Here is a 17,574-nt window from a genome sequence, read left to right as displayed (position 1 = left end):
TTTTGACTGTGCTGGGTCTTTGTTGCTGCGCGCGGGCTTTCTTTAGTTGTAGAGAACGGGGGTTACTCTTTGTTGCTGTGCGCGGGCTTCTCATTGCGGTGCCTTCTCTTGTTGTGGAGTATGGGCTCTCTAGGTGTGTGGGCTTCAGTAGTTGTGGCACCCGGGCTCAGTAGTTGTGGCTCATGGGCTTAGTTGCTCTGCGGCATGTGAGATCTTCCTGGACCAGGGCTCGAACCCATGTCCCCTGCATTGGCAGGCGGATTCCCAACCACTGTGCCACCAGGGAAGTCCCCAACATGAATATTTTTCCCCAGGCATGTTTCTTTGCATTTACAACCATTCAGAGAACATAAATACATACACATTAGTTTGTCCACCTAAACAGAACTATATTATGCAGATGGTTTTGTGAATGTCTTAAGCTTCTTTTCATGTGAGTATGTAGACATTTACTTTACTCTTTTAAAAGTCTTCTTAATATACTGTAGTATAGAATGAATACACCATATTTGTTAAACTGTTCCCCACTGATTAACTTTAGGTTATTTAGGATTTTTTACTTAACAATTCTATAAGGAAGAATCTTGCTTATCTTTGGGCATTTGTGAAAGTATTAGTGAGAGTATTTCTGTGGGTAAATTCAAAGAGGGATATTGCTAGGTGAAAGGGCATATGTATTTAACATGTTAATGATTACTATTAAATTGCCTTCTAGTAAATTATCAAAGTTGAAGGTGGTCTTAGGGACCCCAAATTTAAAATTAGTCTCAGAAGTGGGTGGATTGTTTCAGACATTACATGAAATTTCTAAAAATATTATATGTTCTGGTATAATGTTATAAGTCATAATTCTAGTTATTACTTTAAAATGTATATCTCAGAAACAACTAAATTTCCTTGTCAATTGCATTATTATGAACTTTCATCAAATCCTTAACCATGGTCATTTTTAAGTCTTTTGTCATTTACAGACAGTTCTGGGTGTACTCTGAGGCTTTTGCAAAAATGTTCCTATAAAAGGGTTTCATCTTCACGGAATCTATGGAAAAGACTGACAAGTACAGGTTTCTGGTAACTGGCTATACTCCTGAACTGAATGAATAAGCATTTTCAGAACTCTAATGGAAAACTGATGAATTCATAAAAGTGCTAACAAAAGATGAAAAATCAAATTAATCACATGGGACTGAGTGAACTGATGAGGATGATTATAATTTTTGTGACTTTCTGTTTGAATAAAAAAAGAAAATCCCACAAGGACTCAGAGGCAAAAAATATACAAATCAATTTTCACTGCAAAGTAAAGGAGCTGTTACAGTGGAGGATTCCTGGACTGAATGTCAATATTATGACATAGTATGAGTGTGTTTCGTAATTGCAATCATTGTTGCTTTTGTTGTGGTCATCCAAAAAAAAAAAAAAAAAGAAGTGAGTGGATTTGGGGACTCATCAGTGTTGTAGCTGGGATATACTAGAATGAACCTGACTCCTTGAAACATGGTGAAAGTGTGATTTGAGAAAAAGAAGGATGAGTGGGTGGGGGTTGATGGAACATTAATTCTTGGATGGTCACTGACTGTTACATGTCCAAGACTTACAAAGACCTGGGGAATATGCATGGGAAATGGGAATACAGGAGTTTCTGAGTTTATGTGGACTTTGTAGCATCTTGGGTCTTCATACTAAAGTGGCTGGATTACACAGAATGGCTCTTTGTACAAGGATCCTGCAGGGCAAGATATAAATTCCATGAAGGCAGGGACCATGGTGACTTAGTTTACCAGTGTATCTCAGAGGGAAGGGAAATGCTTTCTCTAGGGAACTCATTCATTCCTTCAGCACTCAACAGTCTATAACCAACTATTAAGAGCCAGGCACTGGGCCAGGCTCTGGAAACACTAAACTAAGGAGAGAAAAGACTTCATGTAGAAGAGCTCAAGGTCAGGCAGGGCAGTGTGTAGAACAAGTAGCAGTTATCATGGGGTAGAGTATGGTAAGGGCCACAAGACACAAAGTGGTACATCTGCTTCCAGTTCAGTTTCCAGGGGACGGTAGGTCATCCATGTGACTGGTGGGAAGAAGATGGAGCTGGTGCTGGGGTCAGGAGTGGCGAACCAGATTCCTAATTAATGTTGTCCATTAGTTGCTTTGAACAGATGGACCTTGTCCTCCATCTTTAATGGGAGGAAATTTACTCTTCCTTATTTTATCATGCCTTGAGCACCAGTTCTTAAGGTCAAGGGCATGGCCAGATCAACTCTGAGGAAATTTCCCAGGACTGAGGACTGCCCCTTGGGAGGAGAAAAATGAGAGAAGAGCTGATAACCATTAGATTAGCTGGAAAAATCTGTGTCGGTCTCCGTTTAAGAAAACAAACAAAACCTTACTGTTGTCCAGAGTTTTTTACACGCATCCTCTCAGGTACAGTTTTTAATTTGATTCTGAAACTACCTTGTAAGGGATGGGAGCCAAGTATTGTTGAGCCCACAGGCTCAGAAAATAATTTGGTCAGGATCACACAGGCTGTGTGTTGCTGAAATGGAACTCAAGTCTACATCTTTGACTCCAAATCCAGTGCTCCATCTGGAATATCACTGCTGCCTTTGTTGGCGGGCAAGGCTTTCAGTCTGCCTCCCCTCAGCCCAGCTTCAGACAGGGTGACTGGAAATGGATCAAAAGATTGAAAAGGAGAAGAAAGACTGACCTGAAGTGAACTGAAAGTATTTTCTGCTAAGGGGAAAGCAGAAGAAAGAGAAAGGCATAGAACTCTGGGGTGTGGTCTCAAAGCAATTGCATTCTGAGAAAGATGGGATGCCTCCACCTCTCCCTGGCGGGGTGAAGAGGATCAGATGCTACCTGGCCTTTCTGGAGGGTGGAATCAAAGTGCGTGCTTGGGGGAAGCAAACATGGGTCTACATCCTGTCTGGGTGAGAGAAGCTGAGAGAAGGAATAAAGAACTATTACGGGAAAGTAGAAAAAGAAGAAGGGAGGGAATTTAGAAGTACAGATAGGAAACTAGGGCAAAAGCACATTCTTAAGAAAAAAATTTAATTTGCATATGCTTAAACTTTGGTATCAACTTGCAGAGATTCCCCAGGCCTGTTAGATTTTTCTAGTGCCCCTTACTTGTCTTCTTCAACATTTCACCCACTTATCTAGGGTTCCACTTCTCCGTCCACATCCTTCCCAAACCCTCTCCCCTCCACCTTCACAATGTCTGTTGGGATGGGACAGGCTCTGATGATGGCTGTTTGGCCCCCATGTAGGTTCCTCCATATTGCCAGTAGGATGCAGAGAATTGGAAAATTTCTTGGGCATCTGTCCTTTAAACAAAGCAGCTGGGCTGGGGCAGAGCTTGGGACAAGATATTGAAGCTGGTTTTGTGAGTCACTGTGAACTCTGAACACCCGCCCACTCGAGGCAGACTTTGCAAGTTTAGCTTGCGGGAACTATCAGACCAGGTCCAGGGACTGGGGCTTCCTCAAAGGCCTTGTTAGTGTTCAGCTAATGAGAACAGCCTCAAGTTGAGGAAACTGTGGCTGGAGCGAGGCCGTTCTGCTCTCCGTCAGCCTCCTGCTGATGGGTGGCTGCTGAGCCTGTGCAGGGCAGAGCATCTGGTGGGAGAGGACCCGACCTGACCCCTCTGTCTTGTGGGGATGTTGGGGCAAGCACTTACCCTCACACTCTTTCTGCTCATCAAGGGGCATCGGGGCCAAGGTAAGGAGGCTTAGCCTGGCAGGGGTGGGGCTGGCATGGACTAGGGGCCGTGGCCTTCAGGGAGATCAGTGTCCAGAGCCTCTGGGTTGTGCTGCTTACATTGGTGACCTGGAACTGTGACTCTGAACAGTTCCCCGCAGCTCTGGACAGGCTGGGTCAGAGAGCAAAGGCTGGCAGTGGGTTGGGAGGTCCTTGAGAAGCACCTCTGGCCAAGCAATCCAGGCCACCTCAGGCAAGGTAAGTCTTTTCCACTGGCTTCAGTTTTCCTTTCTGTCTAGTGGGCAGAAAGTATCCTCTCTGCTGGCTGTAAGAAGGACAAGGAAATATCCTCTAATTTGGTGCGATTACCAGCAGAGAGGAGAAGTGGCCATGAGCTTGGGTTTCTCCAAGGAAGTAGGGGTACTGGAGCTCAGAGACTGATAGATTATTCTCTGAGGCAGGAGAGCTGAGCCCTGGCAAGGGAGAGGGGAGAGGGGAAGGGTGAGGCCAAGGCCAGAACAGAGGCTTTACCAGCATGGCCTGGTCCCTCATCCCTCAGCTCTCCCAGCAGCCCAGAGGCCACGGGAGCCTGAGAATTATTAGGGAAATGTTGTCTGGGGGCAGGGTGAGGGGAAGGGAAGAGAAGGAGACAGTATAAGGAAGCTCCATAGCAAACTGGTAACTGTCAGCTGGGCCCTGAGCCAACTAATGTTTGTGCGTGTGGGAAGCAGGTTCCCCTTCTTTTTCCAACCCTAAGTCTAGGATGCTCTGAGACTCGGAGGCTGCATTTTAGATCAGTGACTCTTTGAGGGACATCATGAGTGGGGGGTGCGGTGAGAGGAGGGCACACTTTTGTGCAAAGGGAAGAAACAGAGGCACAAGGAAGTATTTGTGCAGGGCCTGTTAGAAGCCATCCCTGGGTACTCAGTTCAATCACTGAGCCCCTGAGCACTTTGGTATCCTTCAAGAAGACACATTCCAGGCTCCGGCTTTTGTAACGAGTACAGGCGGAGTAGGGCAGGGTAATAAGGAATAGGGAGCAGAGAGAGAAGTCTGGAGACTGGGGCTCATGCGTGTGGGCTGGGGGGACCCAAAGACGCAGGATCCTAGGTAAGAGAGCTAGGTTGGAACCTGGGCTAAGTAGCCTTGAAAGCTGAGGTAGGACCCACATGCTTTGATGCCTGGCTCTGGGGGTGGGAGGGACAGAACGTTGAGGCTGACTCAGATCATGAGCGCAAGTGGCAGGAAGACGCTGCTCCCTCCATCCCCATTCCCAGGGCTGTGGTGCTCTCTTTGGGTGTGGCTATGACAAGACCCATTGGTGGGAGGTAGTGGGGAGCCTGGCGAGTGATTCTTTGAGCACAGGGAGGGATGGACTTTGGTCTTAGGGAACTTCTCTCTCTTCTTGCTATGCCCTGTGTCTGTGGGGCTGACCTCATGTAAGCCGACTGAAACTGCTTTGTTTATCTAGTTCAATTTTTAAACTTCTTAATTGAAAATGATTTTTAAGTTTCAGGGAATAGCCCAAAGAATTTTTGTATTTCCTTCACCTAGATTCACCAGTTGTTAACATTTTATCACATTTGCCTTATTTCTCTTTCTCTCCAAATATAGGTATGTGTGTATAGCTGTATAATAATAATTACTTTTGTGGAATATTCAAGAGTAAGTTGCAGACATCATGCCCCTTTACTCTTAACTACTTTAGCACACATCTTCTAAGGACAAGGATGTTCCCATATCATATCACATATCAGCACAGTTACCAAATTTAGTAAATTTAACATAGATACAATCAAACATACAGTCCATATTTAAGTATTACCAGCTGTCCCCCAAATGTGCTATATGACATCTTTTTTCCCCAACCAGAATCCAATCAGGATCACGTATTGCATTCAGTTGTTATATCTTTTTCGTCATCTTCAATCTACAATTATTCCTTTCTTTGTCTTTTATGAATTTGACATTTGTCGAATACAAGTCAGTTGTTTTCTAGAGGGTTCCACAATCTGAGTTTGTCTAATGTTTTGTCATAAGACTTAGGTCATGCACTTTTGGCAGGAATACCATGAAAGTGATGGCATGTCTTTTTCAGTGCATCCCATCAGGTGGTACAATGACAGTGAAACATTTTTTCTAAGACTTGGTTTACTGAAGAATGTAATATGCATCACATATGTGTAAGAGGCTCATAGCACTCTTGAGCATTGCAAAAGTCTTCCAAAGGCTTCTCACTTCACGTAGAGTAAAAGCCATACATTTTACAATGGCCCACGTGATCTGGCCTCCCTGACCACTGCCCCTTCTTCTCTGGTCTTCTCACTGCATTTCAGCCACGCTGGCCTGCTGGTCCTCACGCATGTTCCACTTGGGGGCTTTGCACTGTTTTCTCCACTTAGAATGCTGCGTTTCCCTCATTTGCCATGAGGCTTCCTTCCTCATTCTGCTCAAATACCACTTCTGCAGTGATACCTTTCCCACTAAAAATGTCAACCCCTTCATCCTGTAACTTCTTCTCTCCCTCTTCGTTTATTTTTCTCTGTAATGCTCGTCTCCATTTTACATACTATATGTTTACTTATTTGTCTTATTTTCTATCTCCTAGGCTCTTCTTTACCTCATTAGAATGTAAGATCCTTGAGGCCAGGGCTTTTGTGTGTTTTGTTCACTGCTGTATCTTCAGCATCTAGAACAGTATCTGGCACAAGTAGACCCTCACTATGTATTTATTGAATGAATGAGTACTTTAAATAATCCATGGAATAAAGTGAGTTTATCTGCCTACCAGAAAGCTTCATTGGGAAAACTGTTTTAGATTTTAAAGCATGTAAATACTAACTACCTCTGTGGCCTTGAGGAAGTTAACTAACTTCTTGTTTCTCAATTTTTCATTCATAACATGAAGTTAACAGCGGTGCCTGCTTCCTGGGAGATGTGTGAGGATTAGATGAGATATAGTATATAAAGTGTTTAGAGAAATGCTGAGTTATAACAAGTCCTCCAAAATGAATGCTCATGTTAGTCGACTCTTTGGAGGCAGGGCATATATTTTACTTAGTTTTGTAGTCAGAGTAAAGAGGAGAGACTATTCAGTAATCTTTTGTTGACTTTAATTAATTGAATAGAAAGTGAGTTAGAGAATCTTCAGATAAGATGATAAAGTTTTAATGTGTGACCCTTTTCTGAGGGTTTCTCATTATCATAACCAGGATCTTAGGGAGACTTCAACATTTTTAACTTAAAGAAACATGTATTCAAGACATTTAATCACATGATTACATCGTAATGTAAAGCAGTCTGTTTTCACAATAGCACCTCCCTCTCTATTCCCATTCCTTCCCTGGATATGTTTTGAGTAGCTCTGCACCAGGTGCTGGACAAGATATTTAGGATTCAGTAGTGATTAAGTACACGGCCCCTTTGTTTATGGAGCCTACACCATTTTTACCCATCAGTACATAATTACAGCTGTGATTAGTGCCCAACGAAGTGCCCAACACAGTAAGTGCTCAAAACATGTTAGTTGAGTGAATAAATGAATTGTTTTCAGGCATCTTAGAGGAAGATAGGGATAATTTTGGTGTCAGATGGTTTGGGGACAAGGGACCTTCAAATCACTGCCCATAAGAGTGGACTTGGGCCCTAAAGTTCATTTTGGGCCCTAAATTCAGATTTTGGCTATACATTCTGAAGAAACTACAAAGGACACACCAGAGGCTATAAATGCCCAGGGGCCACAAGGTCTGGGGTGAGACGTGCTGGACCAAAAAAAAGGGGCAGGGGCAGCATCTCACAGATTAGCTCTGAAGGCCGCAGGCTGTTCCCACAGGTTGTGTTGAAACTTTCACTTCTCAGGAAGGAGTCACTGATCGCAACTGCTCTGGCTGGGATCCAGACAAGTTCTAAAAAGGCTGGATTTATTTTTGTCCATTTTTTCCTTATTGTACTCCCCCTCAGACAAAGTGTGAATAGTGAAGTATCTGTCCACAGGAGAGAGATCAGGACTCAGAGAACTCAGGGCTGCAGCACCACTGGAGGGAACCATTTCTATAGAAATCCCTCCAGAGATAGCTGGGCCATTGTCTTCATGATACGTGTGCAGAAAAGTGTGCAAAATGGGGCTTCCCTGGTGGCGCAGTGGTTGAGAATCTGCCTGCTAATGCAGGGGACGCGGGTTCGAGCCCTGGTCTGGGAGGATCCCACATGCCGCGGAGCAACTAGGCCCGTGAGCCACAACTACTGAGCCTGCGCGTCTGGAGCCTGTGCTCCGCAACAAGAGAGGCTGTGACAGTGAGAGGCCCGCGCACCGCGATGGAGAGTGCCCCCCGCCCCCCCGCCGCCTTGCTGCAACTAGAGAAAGCCCTCGCACAGAAACAAAGACGCAACACAACAAAAATAAATAAATTAATTAATAAACTCCTACCCCCAATATCTACAAAAAAAAAAAAAAAAAAAATGGTTGAAAAAAAAAAATGCTTTGGTACAGGCATGGCTAATTATTAAAAAAAAAAAAAGAAAAGTGTACAAAATTATAAATGTACAACTCAATGAGTTATTGTTAAGTGAAAACACCTGTGTGTTTACCACATGTTCCCTCCTTTCCTTACCTCCACCCTCTTCCACAAATACAACCACTCTTCTGACTTCTAACATCATTGGTTAGCTTTGCCTATATATAAATGGAATCATAAAGTATATACTCTTGTATTGGCTTCTTTTGCTCAACATCTGATGAGATTTATTTGTGCTATCACTTGCAGCTGGTCGTTTTCATGGCTGTATTTCATTGTATGACTGTATAATAGTTTATTAATCTATTCTACCACTGATGAACCTTTGGGTTGTTTCAAGGTTTTTTTTTCCCTATTATAATCACGCTGCTAAGAGTCTTTAGGCCGAGCTGCTCAGCATGCGGGATCTTGGTTCCTAACCAGGGATGGAGCTCGCGCCCCCTGCAGTGGAAGCTCAGAATTTAAACCACTGGACCACCAGGGAAGTCCTCTATGAGCCTTTTAGTGCATGTATGTCTGTTGGGGGTAGAAGCACTGGGTATGTAGATATACCTCTAGTAGTTGCTGCTAAACTGTTTTCCAAAGTGGTTGAACCAAGCAGTGCGTGAGAGTTCCAAGTTTCAGGGCCACCAGCTTGTTCTGAGGACCTGCAAATGGGAAATGAAAGTGCAGGGGTGTGGAGCCTGAAAGGTGAAAGTCAAAGCCAAGAGAACCATGTCTGTTCTGGCTTCCCTGGTATACTGCACGAAATTCCTACATGAGAGTCATTTCTGGGAGCTGAATTTAATTAATTAATCAACTGAACACTTCATTAAACCCTTACTATGTTCCAAGAACCATGCAAGATTTTGTGGAGGAAACAAAGATGAAACACACATTGGTTCCATCCTTAAGAATCTTTCAGATAGTTAGAGGAAAAGAGACCTGTACAATATCAACTCTAAGGGAAGACAGCAAATGCTAAATGCTAAGTGTCTCCGACAGGCAAGATATATTTAGAGCACAAAGGGTGCAAAGAAGATGGAGAGTCCTTCTAGGTAGGGACACTGGGGAAGTGGCCTTGAAGGACAAATAAGAGTTCAGGAGATAGGGGTAAGGTAGAAGGACAAGCTAAGCAGAGGGAACAGCCTAAACAGAAGTAGGGAAAACAGGTTTGAACGATGAGACGTGAGAAGCAGATGCACTTGTCATCTTGGAGAAAGACAGTATTACAAATGGGATGATTCAGTTAACTGATACAAAGAGTGGGACATAGCCTAGGTAAGTTGACAGAGGTAAGGGGTTGCATCGCCTGAGAAATGGAGTCAGTATAGCCAGGAGGAAGCCCCCAGGGTGGGGCTAGGTGAAGAAGAAGAGAGGTGATGAATTGGGTTGTGGACCTGAGGGGATTTTATCTACTTTATAATTTTGCCTTGACTAGGGCCAGCCCTGCCCCAGCACTTTTGGGATCTCACTGAGCTTTATCCACCCAGATCCCATCAGGAACCCCTTCTGTTGCCTTCACTCCAAGCCTGGTGGCATAACCCTGAGCTGAGAAAACCTCAACATCCTTTGTTGGCTAGGGGAAGTTACACTTTTCTGAAGGTTTTCTTTTCTCTCCCCTGTCCCCTCTCCCAGGCTCTCAGGCCTCAACCTTCTTCCCATCTCACCCTTCCTCCGACCAGCAGGTCAAGGTCAGAGGAAGCTGAGCTGACGGTGGACACTGTGGGACTCTGGAGGCTGCAGCTTCTGCACCCAGCTCTGGGGCTGAGCGGGACTCACTGCTGGGTCAGATCGTCTCCTTGACCGTCCTCTGTGCTGGCTTCCCTCTTCTTCCTGAGGAGGTGATGGAGTTAATCACTTGACCTCTGCCCTCCCTCTGCAGAGTTGTTTCACCCCATTCTTTCCTAACCACCAGAAGAGAGGCCCCAAAGCTGCTGAGTGGTAACAATAGAGGTAGCAGCAGCCCTGGGGCCTGCTCTGACCACCGGAATCTGCTGTGGCCTCTCCGCTCTGAGCAATCTGCCGCGTGTCGGGGCCTCCTCCACTTCTCACTAAGCATGTGAGAATTTGTGTTGAAGTTATCTTTTCATACTGCCATTTCTTGTCTCTCCATTTGGCATATGTGCCCCTCTGGGACAGGGACAGAGGTCTTTCTGCCTCAGTCACAATACCCAGTACATAGTACCTTGCCCACTCATCTTTCTGCTGTATCCTCCCACTCCAACCTCACCCCACCGCCATCCCTGTCTAGCCCTGCCTCACCCTGAATATCTTCCTTTTCCCCACACTGGGCTGTTGAGGGCTGCAGAAGAAAATTCAACAACAAAGAGCAACTGCAGATTGAGAGTCTTCAATTTCAGCTGGGTCCCCACTGTCCTGGGAATCCTTGTTTCTGATCCACAGCTTTCCCCTTTCTCCAAAGGGCTGATTCCAAACCTTCACCATCTCTTCAGGATCCCGTTCCATCATCATAGCTTTTATCAGCCTACACTCTCCTTCTCCAAGTAAATGGAGGCCCCAATTAGGGATTCTGCCGACCTCACCAACAATCCCTCAACATCAACTGACCTCATCTGTGCCCGTAAATGACCACATTCACCTCTGCTCTGCGTTAGGGAGCTCTCCTCCTTTCCTTGGTCTGTGCTTCCCCGTGTGCTCTGGACATCACGGCTTCATCTGGTAGGTCATCCAGGACCTGCCCAGTTCACGATATCTCTGATCTTTCTTCAACTACTCCTTTTCTGTTGGCTTTCCACTCTTAGTTCATTATCCTCCCATTTCAAAATCTATGTAGGAATACCATCCAGTTTTTCCCTAGTGTGTCTTTCTTTCCCATGTGTCTCTTTTACTACTCATACAGAACACTTCGCTTCTGATACCTCTGGTCTCCAAATGTGTGTGTGGTTCTTTCCCCGCACCAAGCAACTCTCTGTGGCCCCAGCTGGGTGTCTTACAATTTGACTCAATTCTGACACCATCTGCCCGGAGATAGTGTTAGATTTCACAGATTAAGGGCTCGTTCCCACAAGATTACCTCCCTCTGCCATTTCAGACACCAGTCTCAAGCCCAGGTTGTAGATCAGAGGTTCCAGTGATCCCCTCTTCTGATTCAATTAATTTGTTGGAGTAGCTCACAGAAGAGTGGGAAACACTTACTTACATTTACCAGTTTATTAAAGGATATGATAAGGGATACAGATGAACAGCCAGATGAAGAGATAAATAGGGCAAGGTCTAGAAGACAGCTTCTGTTCCCTTGGAGTTGGGGTTCACCAACTCGTGCTATTGGGATTTTATAGGGGCTTCCTCATGTAGATGTGATCAGTTATTAACTATTAACTCCATTTCCAGCCTCTATCCCTCCTCCGAAGGGTGGGGAATGGGGCTGAAAATTCCAAGCTTTTAATCATGGCTTGGCCTTTTTTGTGATCAGCCCCTCCCACCCAGGAGTCCATCCAGAGTCATCTTAATAGAATAAAAGATGCTCCTGGTGCTCTTGTTACTTAGGAATTTACAAAGGTTTTAGGAGCCCCATGTCAGGGATGGGGTCAAAGACTAAATACTAAAGCAAGAGATGCTTTTACCACTGAGAAATTATAAGGATTTCAGGAACTCTGTGCCAGGAACTGGGGGGAGAGAATAATGTATATATTTCCATTATCTCACAAAAACCAAACCAGCAAACCAAAATAACAGCTGGTGTTCTTCCTGCGGTAGCTTCTTTCCTAGCTCCTTTTTAGTTGGAGACAAACCCTTCTTAAGTGCATAAACTAATACAATTTACATGAAAATATAATAGAATAGTATAATTAAAAAATGACTACAATGGCAGTATAGCATCAGGAGTGTAGATCACACATTTGATTCCTTAATAATTTAATAGTTTAGTTCATAACTTAATCACTCCTTGTATACTCTATATTCAGTTTTTAATTAATTAATTAATTAATTAATTAATTAAATGGCTGTTTTGGGTCTTCATTGCTGCTCGCCGTCTTTCTCTAGTTGTGGTGAGTAGTGGCTACTCTTCATTGTGGTGCGTGGGCTTCTCATTGTGGTGGTTTCTCTTGTTGCGGAGCATGGGGTCTAGGCGCGTGGGCTTCAGTAGTTGTGGCACGTGGGCTTCAGTAGTTGAGGCACGCAGGCTCAGTAGTTGTGGCGCACGGGCTTAGTTGCTCTGCGGCATGTGGGATCTTCCGGGCCAGGGCTCGAACCCGTGTCCTCTGCATTGGCAGGCAGATTCTTAATCACTGTGCCACCAGGGAAGTCCTATATTCAGTTTTGTCATGATGAAGGAGAACCAGAATGAAGGCTCTGTGTTTTGATCTGATGGTGGTTATTCAGGAGTTTACTTTATAATTACTCATTATACTATGCATTTATATTTTAGGCACTCTTTAATATTTGTGCTACCTCTCAATTTTATAAAAGTTAAAAATAAAATAAAACCATCACAACCCCCTAAAAATTAAACTCATTTTCTATCACCCCAGTCTTCAGACCTGCTGGAGAGAGCTTTATTACCATCCTTAGCAGACCCATAAGCCAGAAGTATGGGTGTCTGTAACAATGCTGCTGTTCTGTCTGTGATGCCCTCTTCCATACTCCTTTCTCAATCCGCCTGGCAGGCCTGGGTGACCCAGGCAGCACCTAGCTCACCTCCTCTGGGAAGTCACTCCTAATGCCCCAGGGAAGAGTAGAGCATGCTTTCCTTATGCTTGTGTCACACCTTGGGCATACCCCCATGGCACATTTCACATCAAGTCTTAGTTGGCTGTTTTAGGTTTATCTTCCTCTAGACTGTAAGCACAGTAAAACAGAGATTGTAACTTTTCCTTTACGTCTTTGCCCAGTGCCCTTAATAGTCCCCTTCTCCAAAATAGGAGTGATATTACAAATATCTACTTACAGATATGATATGAGCAACAGCAATCATAACAGATGCCAACTCTGAGCAACCTGGAAAGCTTTGTTTGGTGTATTGGCTGAACTTCTTCCCTGCCTTTGGGCCAGTAAGATGCACCCGTGCGTGCACCAGTAACCTGGGCTGTTCACTGCTCCCATATTACACTTATATGCTTCTGTTTTGGTCCTGTTCTCTTCTTATGATTTGGCTTTCCTTCCTTATTTAAAATCCTGCCCAGCACTATAGATTTTGGTTTGGTGACAAGCATTTCTGTCATCCATCCTGGAGCCCTTAAACTTGGCATTTCGTGTCGCTCTTGGAGTTGGCTCCTGTGGGATACTCCAGATCCATCTGTAGTCTCAGCCCTTTTGCTGCCTTAGGTGGGGTGGAGTTTTAGATAGCCATTACTTAGCCCAGTGCCTGGTCAATGAAATATGTATCCATTGGTGTGGCTCCCTCTCTACTGAGCCTTACCCTTGACCCTTCATATGACTGACACTGCTATTGCCAGTTACCCAGTCTTGGGAGTTCCATATCTTCCTTTAGCACTTGCTTGTTACGTTTGGGGGGCATTTCTATCTTTCTGTGTACCATTCTATTTGCAACTCTCCCCAACTCTACTTGCCTGGGTTAATCTCTTGAATGTAATTTGGTTGTTTTATCATCTCCCATTTCTATAGTCTGTGAAGGTGATGTCCTGTTTCTAGGAAATTAAGACTTACCATATGCATGTATTTCTTTGCAAATGCTGCCAACCACTAAGACCATCTTGCTTAGTTCTTCTATCTCTAATATTCTGCCTAAGGGCTGCACCTTCTGCTTGATTCCCTGTCCCCAGAGGAGCTGTGAAGTTGCAGTTCCCCCTACCCAGAATGTTTTTTCTGTAGCTCTTCACCTGGCTGGATCCTTCATATCTATCATTTCTTAGCTCAGATGTCACCTCCTCAGAGAGGTCTTCTCTGGCCATGAATCTACCAGTCACTCTGTTAACTCACCTTTTAAAACTACCTTCATGGCACTTATGCTTCTCTGAAAGGATCTTGTCTCATTTTTCACTTATTTATGGTGCGTACCCCAACTGGAGTGTAAGCTTCATGGGAGCAGGGACCTTGTATCTCTTGCTCACCCCTCTAGTCCAATGCCCTTGAGCAGTGGTTCTCAAGTGGGGACAAGTTTGCCCCCCAGGGGACATTTGGAAATGTCTAAAAACTTTTTTGTTTGTCATGAATGGGGCAGGGGTGCAGGCATCTAGCGGGTAGAGGCCAGGGATGATGTTACACATCTTTACAATGCACAGGACGGCTCCCGCTTCCTCTGCAACAGAGAATTAACAGGCTCCAAATGTCAAGTGTTGAGATTAAGATATCCTCCCTAGAGCAATACCTGACACACAGAGAGTATTCAATAAATAATTGTTGAATATAGGAGTGAATAGTCTTCCCATTGCCTCAAAGGGGCTCACTGATTCTTATAGATGTACCTGGAACCTGGGTTTAGAACATCTTTGTCAATCTGTAAATTTGCCCAACCTATTTTCTAGTCTATTTTACCTGTGAGAATTTCTGACCCACTGATTTCTGGTTGTCATTTGAGTAAGTATCAGGAAGAATTTTCTAATATTTCGCCAAAAGATGAGTGCAGAAATCTCCTGTTTTTCCACTCTTGCTGTGGTAACGTTTCCACAGTGGCAACATCTTACTTTGCTCTTATCAAAGTACATTTTACTTAGTTTAATGATCAGAACAGCTCTCTGAGAGGTGGTAATTACTCCTTTTTTACATTTTGTATTTTTATCAAGATATAACTTACAGTAATGTACAAAAAGTTTAAGTGAATAGCTTGATGAACTTTTATATATGTATGTACATGTAACCGCCACCCATCTCAAGATGTAAAACATTTCTAGCACCCCAATAGTGTTCTTTGTGTCCCCTCCTACTTGATAATTTCCTCAGAGTTAACCAATATTCTAACCTTTTACCATAGATTTGTTTTTTTTGGATTTTGAATTTTGTATAAGTAGAATCATTCACTGTATACCTTTTGGTGTCTGGCTCCTTTATTAATAACCAAGTCGATAAGATCCATTCACATTTTTGCTTGTAGAAGTAGTCTATTCTTCTTTTTTTTTAAAAAATTAATTTATTTTTGGCTGCGTTGGATCTTCGTTGCTGCGTGCGGGCTTTCTCTAGTTGGGCGAGCGGGGACTGCTCTTCATTGCGGTGCATGGGCTTCTCATTGTGGTGGCTTCTCTTGTTGCGGAGCACCGACTCTAGGTGTGCAGGCTTCAGTAGTTGTGGCATGTGGGCTCTAGAGCACAGACTCCATAGTTGTGGCACAGGGGCTTAGTTACTCTGCGTCATGTGGGATCTTCCCAGACCACGGATCAAACCCATGTCCCCTGCATTGGCAGGCGGATTCTTAACCACTGCGCCATCAGGGAAGTCCCAGTTTATTCTTTTTCATTGCTAGGTAACAGTCCATTATATGAATATAACATGATTTATTTATTCATCTAATGATGACTGATATTTGAGTTGTTTCCCATTTTGAATTATTATGAATAAAGCCAATATGAACGTTCTTGTATATATTTTCTTGAGTATGTACAAATTCTCCTGGGTTATAGGGCATATGTAACTTTAGTTTTAAAAGATATTGTCAGTTTTCCAAAGTGGCTGTACCAATTTACACTCCCATTAGCAATGAATCAGAGTCTCAGTTGTGCCTCATCCCTGTCAATACTTGGAATTTTCAGTCTTTTAAATGTTAGCCATTTTGGTGGGGATATAGTCGAGTCTCATTGTTTTCTGATATCCAACAATGTTGGGGACCTTTTTGCTGCTTGTTGGTTAACTGGGTATCATTTATTTGCCAAGTGCCTGTCCTAGTCTTCTGCCTTTTTTTTTTTTTTTTTTTTGGGTTGTCCGTTTATTTCTTACTGATTTTTAGGAATTCTTTATAGACAGGCATACCTCGTTTTATTGAGCCTCACTTTATTGCACTTTGCAGATACTGAGTTTTGACAAATTGAAGGGTTGTGGCAACCCTGTGTCACACAAGTCTATTAGCTCCATTTTTCCAACAGCATTTGCTCACTTTGTGTCTCTTTGTCACATTTTGGTAATTCTCTCAATATTTCAAACTTTTTCATTATTATTATATTTGTTATGATGATCTGTGATCAGTGATCTTTGATGTCACTATTGCAATTGTTTTGGGGTGCCACAAACTGCACCCATATAAGATGGTGAACTTAATCAATTGTTAAAATGACAACAAAGGATTCAGAATATTACATAAACTTAGTTGATGAAGCAGCAGCAGGGCTTGAAAGGATTGACTCCAATTTTGAAAGAAGTTCTACTGTGGTCAAAATGCTGTCAAACATCATTGCCTGTTACAGAGAAATCATTTGTTAAAGGAAGAGTCAATCCATGTGGCAGAGGAGGCTCAAGTAAAGGGCGGAGCCTGACTTTCCTTCTCCAACCCACTACTCCCCATCTGGGCAGAGACTACTTCAATGTGCATGGTGTGAGGGTGTGCTCTAACTTCATTGATTTACATGTAGTTGTCCAACTTTCCCAGCACCACTTGCTGAAGAGACTGTCTTTTTCCCATTTTATATTCTTGCTTCCTTTGTTGATGATTAATTGACTGTAGTTGTGTGGGTTTATTTCTTGGCTCTGTTCTGTTCAATTGATCCGTATGTCTGTTTTTGTGCCAATATCACACTATTTTGACTATTGTAGCTTTGTAGTATTATCTGAAGTGCGGGAGGGTTATGCTTGCTGCTTTGTTCTTTTTCCTTTGTATTGCTTTGGCAATTCTGGGTCTTTTATGATTCCATACAAAATTTAGGATTATTTGTTCTAGTCCTGTGAAAAATATCATAGGTATTTTGATACAGATTGCATTAAATCTGTAGGTTGTTTTGAGTAGTATTGCCATTTTAACAATATTAATTCCTCCAATCCAAGAGTATGGGATATCTTTCCATTTCTTTGAATCATCTTTAATTTCCTTTATTAATGTATTATAGTTCTCAGCATATAAGTCTTTCACCTCTTTGGTCAGGTTTAATCCTAAGTATTTTATTTTTCTTTTGGTGTGATTTTAAAAGGTATGGTTTTGTTACATTCCCTTTCTGATATTTCATTATTAATGTAAAGAAATGTAACTGATTTCTGTATATTAATCCTGTATCCTGCTACCTTGCTGAATTCATCTATCAGTTCTAGTTGTTTTTGTATGGAGTCTTTAGGGCTTTCTCTATATAGTATTATGTCATCTGCATATAATGACAATTTTACCTTGTCCCTTCCAATTTGGATAACTTTTATTTCTTTTTCTTGCCTGATTGCTGTGTCTAGGATTTCCAATGCTATGTTGAATAGAAGTGGTGAGAGTGGGCATCCTTGCCCTGTTCCAGATTTTAACAGGAAGGATTTCAGCTTTTCACCATTGAGTATTATA

At 43.2% G+C, this 17,574-nt stretch overlaps 1 protein-coding gene across 1 annotated transcript in view; it reads left to right on the top strand.

Moving 5' to 3' along the window:
* The first annotated feature begins 3,482 nt into the window (after positions 1-3,482).
* The window catches only part of CD244 (CD244 molecule), a 30,112-nt gene continuing 16,020 nt past the window's right edge, over positions 3,483-17,574 (top strand). The window contains exon 1 of the mRNA XM_027095027.1: positions 3,483-3,717. Coding sequence (XP_026950828.1) covers positions 3,657-3,717 — 61 coding nt within the window. The 5' untranslated portion in view covers positions 3,483-3,656. The remainder of the gene's footprint in view (positions 3,718-17,574) is intronic.

Source organism: Aethalodelphis obliquidens, unplaced genomic scaffold, assembly GCF_003676395.1.
Source record: "Aethalodelphis obliquidens isolate GAN/ISIS:26980383/991018 unplaced genomic scaffold, ASM367639v1 scaffold90, whole genome shotgun sequence".
NCBI classification, from domain to species: Eukaryota; Metazoa; Chordata; class Mammalia; order Artiodactyla; family Delphinidae; genus Aethalodelphis; species Aethalodelphis obliquidens.
This window is presented reverse-complemented; position numbering and strand designations above follow the sequence as displayed.